Here is a 9,872-nt window from a genome sequence, read left to right on the forward strand (position 1 = left end):
AACAGAATGAATTATGGGTACCGTAGTTTTATTGAGTCTCACTGCATATAAATCGTACATTAGCCGGAAAAATGCAAAAATCACACTGAGAACTCATTGTCAAAATCTTAAATTAAGAAAAATATTACAAGCAGTAATTAAACTTTATGCTTGTAAATAATTATACATGTCCATTGTCGTATTATATATTAAATTGAGGAACACATGTTTGTAAACTATTAAATAACGCCATGGGGGTGTAAATAGTATTTCATCCTACTCCTTACTAGACATTTAATGTCTAGTAAGGAGTGTGGCATATGGAGTTATTCATGGTGACTTAATTTTGTTTTGATTTTTACTTTGTTTTCTGTTGCGCTTTTATTTATATTTACATGTTTCAAATGAAACAGTCAATCACAATCTATTTTCAGCCCATATAAATCAAAGATAGCTCATTATTTCATTTATATGTTAAAGGTATTAGTGCCATGTTGTACTTAATTATCATAATTATTAATAATAATTAATTATTAATTAATAACAATGCACAGTGACAATGGTATTTCAGAGCACATTTTGAGTCTAAAATGTGGTTAAAAGAGTAGAAGAAATCTGATGTAATATTGGACAGCTCTCATATAAAGGGAAACAGTTACAGATAACTGAAAAGCTGTATTTTATATAAACTTTAGATTGAAATAAAGTGACAGGCATTATATTTGGGTGCATAAAATAGACAAAAACCTTTTTTGCACAGCAGCAGCAGCAGTGAGATAAGCAATGAAGGAAAGTGATCACCTTGGGATTTGGTGAAGGAGTCCACTGTGAGACAATTTTTTTTAAATTAATAGCTTTATTTATATTGCACTCTCCTTAAACATGGTTTACAAAGTGCTTTCAAAGAAGACAGTCAGGTCATGTGCCCATGCCTTATAAATAAGCCTACAGCTGAACTACTGATTAACTAAGCCCCTCTTCTTGATGACATGCTCCATTGCAGTCTTTTCAGAGATGTCCAGGCTGACCTTGTACTTGGCCAGGATTTTCAAGATGGGCCTCAGCTTTAGCCACCACTGAGTCTTTGGAATACGATGACTGCAGAGGGAAATCAATGAAATCAAGAGATCAAATTATTGAGTAAATATGTAAAACATTCTTTCTGAAGTTGCATTTAGTTATTTCAGCGCACTAGATAGCAGAAAAGAATAGAAATGCGGTCTCACTCAAAGTCAGTCTGTTCTGACAGTTCTGCCAGAGGCTGAAAAACCAAAGCTCTCTTCCTCATGCCCAACACGCAGGCTGAATCCTGAGAGTTGGCGAAGATGCGACCTTGAGGTTTAAGGTTTAAACAGCACAAGTGGCATTAGCACAGGGAACATCGATGGTCAGCAAGTCAATACAACATTTTGCTTTCTGAGGTATACTAAAATCTCACCATGTCTGTAGCATTCCTTCAGCTTGTCAGTCAACCACAGGACAGACTTCATCCCCATCTTTGTGCCAAAATTCCTGTCAAAAGGACTAGGGGTTCCACCCTGATAACATACAGGTTTCCTTTAATGCATAATATTGAACTGGGTGTCAAATAATGATCTTGGAAACAAAAAAACAAGAAGATCTTCATTAAGCAGTTCACCTGCTGCATATGCCCAAGGACGTTCTTCCTGCAGTCAAACACGCCCTTACCCTCCTCTGAGTACAGGTTGAAGATAAAGTCAGTGGTGTAGTTTGCATTGCACTTCTCATTTCTAAAACAAAAGTAGAATAACAGATAAGATATGACCTCCAGTGGTGAACCCTATAAATGTAATAATGTTGATAATTCCCTCAAACCTCAGAATGAGTCCTCTCTTCACTGTAGTCTTCATCTTCTCCACCAGATGTTCCACATTTAGCTACAAATTAATTAATTTTTTTTTGAAGTCAAGAATAAGAAACCTGTGTTTAAAAATATCCACATATCCATCAGTGATTCTCATAACGAGACAGACAAACCTCTAAGTCATGAATGTTGACAGGCTCTTCATAAATGTAGGCTGCATCAGCTCCACCTGCTAAACCAGCCGTGGTTGCCAGATAGCCGCAGTATCCTCCCATAGTCTCTATAATGAATACTCTTCTCTTGGTTCCAGCAGCAGATTGCTTGATCCTGTCGCACGTCTACAAATGCAGACACATGAGAAGAGAACAATGTGCTGCATAGGACTTTGATGCTTTGTTGTTTTGTTGTGCTTAAGAGTGTGCCAAATAAGAGCTTTACCATAGTTATGGTGTTGAGGGCAGTGTCAGCACCAATGCTGAAGTCGGATCCAGGAACATTGTTGGACACAGTAGCGGGAACAACAACGAGTGGGATACACAGCTCCTCATATTTCTCTCTAGCTTGCACCAACTGCAGACCTCCCAAAAATGCCTATGAGGAGAAAACAGTAAAAGAATGAGTGTCTGTCGTTCTTGTTTATGTGCTCTCAATGTGGCAGGAAGATACGGAAACAGAGTAGACTGGTTTCATCCACACAGAAACTCACCTCCACATTTGTTGTGGGTAACTGGCACTGACCGAGGGTTGGTTTTTTGTGTGTGTGTGCGTGTGTATGTTTTGCAATTGCTGTAAACCTGTTTCTGTGCTTGTTTTGGGTTAATTGGAGGTGCATGTACTGGGTTGTGCTTCCACTCTAGTGCACAGATGCTCTACACTACAAGCTCAGCTGTCACATTTTCCTGATTTTCTGTGTAGGCCAGAGCCTACTACATGCTGCAGTCTGAAGGCAACCTACACTGTAAGAGGTCTGGGTTCTATTTTTAACTGTGAAAGTTAAAAATAGAGAGGGTAGCTGACCTATGGCACAGCTGGTTCTAGCTTTGGACTTTGTGTTTTGTCATTCTCCAAGTGGGAATTGGACACTCCCTCATGGGTGCAAATGTAAACACATGTTAAATACGTTATTACTGTGTTAAAGAGATGTGAAATGCTGCATCAAATACATTGTTTGTTTGTTTTCCTAAATGTACTGTTTTGTGTATTAATATTTTTAAATTATAAAAGAAATCAACTTAAGCTTACTGTGATACAATGTATTGAATGGCAACGTTTATGCTAATACTGTACATGGTCCCTTTTAAATAAAACTACTTAATGAATAATAATAATAATAATAATAATACCTGCATTTACTCTTTATCCCTGCTCAAACCTAAAATATGTAGGTTATGGTGTGAATACCGATCTACCTGTGGCATTATCACAGTCTAATGCTGCTCACCTCAAAGCCTCCGATAATGATCACAGCATGAATGTTGAACTTAGTGATGCTCAGACTGATCTTCTCCATGAACTCCTGAGGCAGGGATCTTCAGAACAGAAGAAAGCCACATGATAACAGATTAAATCTCCCTAAGATAAAAGTTATGGAGATGTAAGACTTGTAACACGCACTCTCATTACTGCACTTGTCACCTCTCACCTCTTTGTGCCCAGGAAGGAGCCCCCCTTTCCAGTCCATCCTGCCACTCCAGACCAGCCAATGGGCTCAATCTGTGGAGTCACAGAGCATGTGCTCTATCGTATGTCATGGCTGTGCACAGTTATGGTAAACAGCTGTTTAAATGCTTAAACAGTAAACGGTCCCTGGTCTGGCTTATTTATTTAATTATTATTTTTTGCATGCAATTAGATTACAATTCCATGGGCCAAGCCATCGAAGCCATCATGCACAGCCAACATCTGGTGGCCCTGGAGGAGTCCAGTTCTGACAGCTGAACGGACTGCAGCATTCATTCCAGAACACGGAGCTCCCACATTCAGTATGGCGATGTTGATATTACTCTGGCAAAGAAATATTTACAGAGATATTTGATTTTTATTAAAAATATTTACAGAGAGATATCGTTTTTCAATGAGGCTTAATGACTGAAAGACAATTTATTCGGTAGCACGGCAGTTTCAAACCTTTGCCTCTGGGGGGCGGACATGAGCCAGCATCTTGTAAGTGTTCCAGTTGTTCCCAAAACTCCTGTTGCCAGAAATTAGAACAAAAAAATATGGACATTGAAAAATTATTGCAGCACATGAGCATTTCGTATTAGCAACACAAAAGTACATGTCTCACTTTCCCCTGAGCTTCACCGCATCATCATACCGCCCCTCAGCCATGGCTGTTGTGACATCTTTAGTCTGATATAGGTGAAGGTGGAAGGAAAACAAAAATCTGGGTCAGATATTCTAAAATATCAACCCCAAAGCCAATTATAGCTTGCCTACAGTATCTCATACATGTTATATATTCCATATTGGATACTTAGAAGATCCCGTGTGTCGAAATCTGACTTTTTGTGTGCTTAGGATCTTAACTCACCACTTGCACACACTCCATGAGCGGAAGTCTGACAGCCATGTTTCCCGACAAGCTGACCACACAAGCAGGAGTCTCTGGTGTGGCCTCCAGTAGAGCCATAACTGATTCCACTCCCATTCTGCTTGCCTGAAACACATTTTCTTTACACAGTTAACTTTATAAAGAAAACAATACCAGCCGGTGATTCATTGTGAAGATCTTACTGAGACATTACCAGGATTCTATCAAAGGCAGAGGGAGTCCCTCCTCTCTGCACGTGGCCCAAGATGGTTGTGCGCGTGTCAAAACCTAGTTTCTTTGATATCAGCTGCACAGACAGATGATTTATGAGCAGTCCTTCTAACTATAGTTGAGCTTAACGTGGTATTCTGGAGTACTGCCAATACTGACCTGTTTGACATGATCACAGGTGATTGGTTTACCTTGGCGGTCCATCGCTCCCTCTGCAACAATGATAATATTCAAGCGGGTGCCACGGCCTCTTTGCTAAGACGGACAGAGTAAAACACAGTATCGCAATTCACTTTTCATGTATGGACTGTAATGAAGCCAAAGTGAACATGAATGTGAAATCCACCTCTGTTAGTCTTCTGAACAGATGCTCCTCCCATCCATCTTCTGGGGGCATCTCTGGGATGAACACCCAGTCAGCACCACAGGCTAGAGCTGTCACCAAAGCCAGGTAACTGGAAACCAAACAAACTAAACCAAGTAATATTTTTTCTAAAACTTTAAAATATCTAACGCTAATATTGGTACATATTAAAATGAGATTTTTGTTGTAAAACTAATTCCTAGAATAATGATAATAACAAACACGATAAAGGAATGTGACCAAGTAAACATAAGATAAAACAAAACAAAACATCGTCCTCAATTTTAGAGATGATATCAAGAATTTGTGGATTGTTTTTAAAGAAACTGGGATGACATAACTTGAACACACATATATCACACACAACTCATCACCTCCATTTCCATCTATTTTGGTGTCAGTGCCATATTCTGTGGTTCCACAGAGATAATGTAATTACAGCTTTGTGACTACTGAACTGACACTTGCACTGACGCGCACAAAACACTCACACAAGCTGTACTTACCCACAGTGCCTGCCCATTACCTCCAGGATGAAGGTCCTCTGGTGACTGCACAATAACAGATTTTGGGTCAGGAGTTCTGAAATCAGTTGTCTCCTTTGTTCACATTTAAAAATGCGAATGCCTCTGGGCATACCTCTGTGCGGTGGTGGTGATGGCATCCACGATCTCTATGATGCGATGCAGGGCAGAATCAGTGCCGATGGTCATGTCAGTTCCACAGAAGTCATTGTCAATGGAGCCCACCATGCCAACAATATTAAGGTGGGAAGCGGACTTGGCCTCAATTGCCGTGATCTTACCTGAGGACCAAAATGACAAAACACTTGACAAATAGGCTAACAGCAGTAAAATGCACCTTGCCACGTTCCATAACTAGCCCTGTGATTGGCTGGTGATCCAGAATCGGCGCCAGGCATAGGCAACCCTGAACTGGACAAGTAGTTTAGAAAACGATGGATGTTTCATAACAACATGAGTTTATTGTGTCGCTAAGAAAAGTGAATTCTGTGTTTCTCACCGGCTTTAACAAGGTCTGCCAGCAGCTCGCTCCACTCTGTTCTGAATTGGTTTGCACCCGTCAAGCTGCCATCACCTCCAATCACACACAGGTTGGTGATGCCCAGCTTGACTAAGTTACAAGCAGCCTTTGTGCGACCCTCCTTGGTTCGGAAGTCCTGACAGCGGGCACTGCCGATCACAGTCCCACCCTGACGTCAGGCAATGAAGAAGGGTTTCAGACCCCGACAAGAATCACAAAGAGGATAATAAGGAGAATGGCAGCTGCAATTATACAAAATCTAAGCACAAATGTTTCATTTCTATTTAGTATTGCAATTTAAAAATGCTGATATTTAGCTGCTAGTTTGATCTACTGCTTTAGAGTGTAGCAAAAAGTTAGTCTGTGACCATTTTTTAACATAAAAAACAATAAAACAAACAAAAATGAAAACCCAGCAGTTTTTGCATCCTTGTGTGTTCTCACCAGCTGCAGCATCATTGACACACTCTCCCACGTAGCAGGGCGGATATTGTCTCCTCCATCTACTAGACCCTGGTAACCCTGTTAACAAACAAGAACAAACAAGAACAATATCACCTCAGTGAAAAGGGTCATATCTTGGATAAAGCTTTGGGCTTAATAACACGGGAATCTTAGTGATTATATAGTCAGCTACTCTACTCCGTCAGTTGATTTTATTATTATGGTGGGGATATTAGGCAGTGGAATATATGCCATATAGAATCAAATAATATTTTTAAATTTTAAAAAGAAAAATAACAAGCATAGACTTTTTATTTTATTATATATTTACTGTTAACGGTAGTATTAACTGAATAACAATATTAGGTATGGTAATAATAATAATAATGGATTGGATTTATACAGCGCTTTTCAAGGCACCCAAAGCGCTTTACAATGCCACTATTCATTCACTCTTGCATTCATACCTGCAATATTAGGTATGGTAGTTTTGGTTTGTTGCACAAACATCATGCCGAAACTGAACATACCACCTGGAGCTCTTGAATCTGTGTTTACAATGATTAATCTGAAGAAACCAAATGAAGTTAAAAGCAGAATTTACCTCATGCACAAAGAAGACCTTGGCTCCAGTGTAAATTCCCACTCGGACTACGGCCCTCACAGCTGCGTTCATACCTGCAGGAATAATGTATAGGAAACTTATGACAGCACAAAAGTTTGGTTTAAATTTTTGGGATAGATGCGGCACTTCAGCAACTTCCTGCCTAACATATGTATGTCTAATGATTTAAAGTCTGAGTGGTTTAAAGTTTTGTACCATTGCCCACAGCCAGAGGGTTCTGGGTTCAAACCTGTGCTAAAGGTCTTTTGCGCAGAGGTTTCTTGTTCTCCTTGTACTCCCACTGCCATCAAAAACACACAGGAGCAATTCTCCTGTGATTGCCTTTGGCTAAGGTGCTGGGTTACACGTGGAGCTGGCCCCCACATGCTACATGCATGAATATCCACCACTCCTAATCCTACAGATTTTCTATACCTATGGCAGGGATGTCACACTCCTTTTACAATATGGGGGTCATACGGTCCACTTCGATCTCGGGTAAGTTAGATCAATGAAACACCTTTTTCTATCAGTACAGAGATGTTTAACTGCACATTTAATCTTTAGAATAATTTAGTATGAGAAAAAGCAATGCAAAGTCAATTACAACAATATATCCCAGTTTTCTGCATAACAAAGTCGCCACAACTCTTTGGGCATAAATTGTTAGAAATAAAATTGTGTAAAATGACAGAAAAGGTTCTGGTAGCTCATTCTGCAGGCTGTCCTGCAATTATCAAATACGAGTTTATATTTATTAACAAAAATATTCTATTCTTTTATTACTGGACACATTGTTAAAAACAGAAATGAGAATAGGAGTGAAAAAAAGGGAAGGTTTATGTCATTTGTTTATCTATTATGGTGGTATGTAAATGGCCATAAGAGAGGTCTTTATTGATAGGAAAAGCTGTAAAATGCATGAAAATACAGTTAAAAGTTCAAAATGATGCCCTTCTTAAAAATTTATGATAACTGGATTAGCATATTTTCACAACCGATTTTTACACCTCAGCCTCGTGGGGATCACTAAAGAATATTCCACCCTCGCTTGCATTATTTTTAGTTTTACATCAAAGTCTGTCTGGTTGTCTCTAAGTTAGTGGGGTAACTCGAGTAGGCTATTTACTCTTTCCAAGGCACCATTTTCTTTGATAATAATCTGCACTGATTTAGCACAACTAATCTCTGCAAGTATAATGACAGTTCTTTTTTTAGACTTCATATTAACATGCTTCATCAGCTGATAAACACCAAATGGGAGCATCAAGAACCACAAGAGAGCTGATAGCGGTAAACTGCTGGAAAGGAAACTGGGCCTGTGTCTGCTCTTTTGAAGGGGTTGTTTAAAGGACAAGATATGGAAAATTAACTTTAAGGGTGTCAAGAGCATCTCCACTTACGGTGTAAAAAAGGAGAGGAGAGTAAGGAAGAATTGGACTGCACTCCCCCCTTTACAAACACATGACAGAAAGGTCACGCCTCTAAAATTAGTCCCCATAACAGATACAGTTCTACAGAGAAAGGTGGAAGAAGAGGAGGAAGAAACTTGGTAAATGACATACAAGTTCTAATGAGGATTATGTATTTTAGGTATTTTAGGAAAATAAAGAAAGGTTAGAGATATCCAGTTTTGCACTCTGTTCAAGGATCTTATACATTTGAGATGGAAAAAAAAGGAATCATTTGAATAGCTCACTGCCTCACATGCTTACACTACAGGATTGTGTGGGGTCACTGACACGCCTCCCAAAGGTCACAGTGGAGATATTCCTGATCAAGTTAAAGGTCAGGGGAGCATCTATCTCTGTCTGTAGTTCTACCACGTCTGGGTGAAGTCCTTCATGCTGCCCTTTTACATAAGTTATCCATAAGAGTGGATAGCTCAGTAGTTTAACTCTTTAGAAGGAAAATCATTAAATATGATCAGTGAGTAAAAATTTGCGAGTAGTTACAGTCGATATTAAAACAGAGCTGCTGTGGTGATTAAACATGGCAGTGAAGTTTGTCTGGGCCATTCTTAGTACTTTAGCTAAAACTGATTTACAGTGTTAAGTCTAATTCATTGTTATATATGCACAGTTTGTATTCATTATGTTTATTATTTGTCTTTGACAACCAAGAACAGTTTCAAAGACAAGACTTAAATTCTTGACTGTATTGTCACTGCTGATGAGTCCCTAAGTGCTGATTTTCACCAGTCAAATCTGCCACCTGCTGAAACAAAACAACAGCAATACTGCCTGGGCACACCATGCTCCCCGGAGACCATCTACTTACCCTGGGCATCGCCTCCGGAGGTAAGCACGGCAATTGCCCGACCCACTCCCATCTTCGTGGGGTCGGTAGGACTCTGTTGTGCCATGGTCCTGGAGCTGAAGCTGACTGGGAGAAAGAGACCTTGAATGCAGAAATCCCTGCCACCCTGCTGTACTGTGTACAGTACAAGGAGCCTCTAAGTCAGCCTGCCTGTTATGGAAGGTAGTAACAGTTGCAAAAGTGCACAGCCCAACTATCCTGTTGGCAGACATTCGAGGCACACATAGTTGTGCTTACGCATTTAGACACACACACACGCACACACACACACACACACGCTCTACCAACCCCCCTTCCTCAAAATATGGTTTGCCCCCATGGTGTCCCGTAAGGCCATTGGGCCACAGTACAGCCAATCTAACAATGCCCACCGCCACTGAATAGGAGCATGGCAAGGTTGTACTCTCATGCCAAGTCAGAGGAACGCTGCACAGATCAATGCTGGCGGTGATGGTGTTTACTTTAATTGCAGTCTGGCTTACCAGCATCCTCTGCTGAGAGGTCATCACCACCTGTGGAGGAAGAATTA

The 9,872-nt window shown here is 40.2% G+C and overlaps 1 protein-coding gene across 1 annotated transcript; it reads right to left on the reverse strand.

Moving 5' to 3' along the window:
* Positions 1 to 835: 835 nt before the first annotated feature.
* Positions 836 to 9,541, reverse strand: pfkmb (phosphofructokinase, muscle b). The gene is made up of 22 exons (XM_085353225.1): positions 9,305 to 9,541; positions 7,025 to 7,098; positions 6,421 to 6,498; positions 5,956 to 6,145; positions 5,572 to 5,737; positions 5,439 to 5,483; positions 4,915 to 5,023; positions 4,728 to 4,823; positions 4,552 to 4,644; positions 4,338 to 4,463; positions 4,092 to 4,156; positions 3,932 to 3,995; positions 3,662 to 3,808; positions 3,447 to 3,517; positions 3,246 to 3,333; positions 2,243 to 2,395; positions 1,978 to 2,142; positions 1,816 to 1,877; positions 1,619 to 1,730; positions 1,418 to 1,517; positions 1,206 to 1,311; positions 836 to 1,077 (listed from the first exon to the last, which is right to left on the reverse strand). Exons 1-22 carry the CDS (start codon positions 9,387 to 9,389, stop codon positions 936 to 938), a joined length of 2,337 nt encoding a protein of 778 aa, XP_085209351.1. The 5' UTR covers positions 9,390 to 9,541; the 3' UTR covers positions 836 to 935.
* Positions 9,542 to 9,872: the final 331 nt, after the last annotated feature.

Source organism: Diplotaxodon limnothrissa, linkage group LG5, assembly GCF_057381915.1.
Source record: "Diplotaxodon limnothrissa isolate DT_005_m linkage group LG5, D_limnothrissa_male_GT1.1, whole genome shotgun sequence".
NCBI lineage: Eukaryota > Metazoa > Chordata > Actinopteri > Cichliformes > Cichlidae > Diplotaxodon > Diplotaxodon limnothrissa.

Excerpts from the sequence above, each read along its gene's own strand:
- pfkmb (XM_085353225.1), bottom strand. The coding sequence starts at position 9,389 with ATGGCACAACAGAGTCCTACCGACCCCACGAAGATGGGAGTGGGTCGG. Across the intron at positions 5,024-5,438 it reads GTAATGGGCAGGCACTGTGG|TTACCTGGCTTTGGTGACAG; the intron begins GTAAGTACAGCT and ends TTTGGTTTCCAG. Across the intron at positions 2,396-3,245 it reads TCATTATCGGAGGCTTTGAG|GCATTTTTGGGAGGTCTGCA; the intron begins GTGAGCAGCATT and ends TTCTCCTCATAG.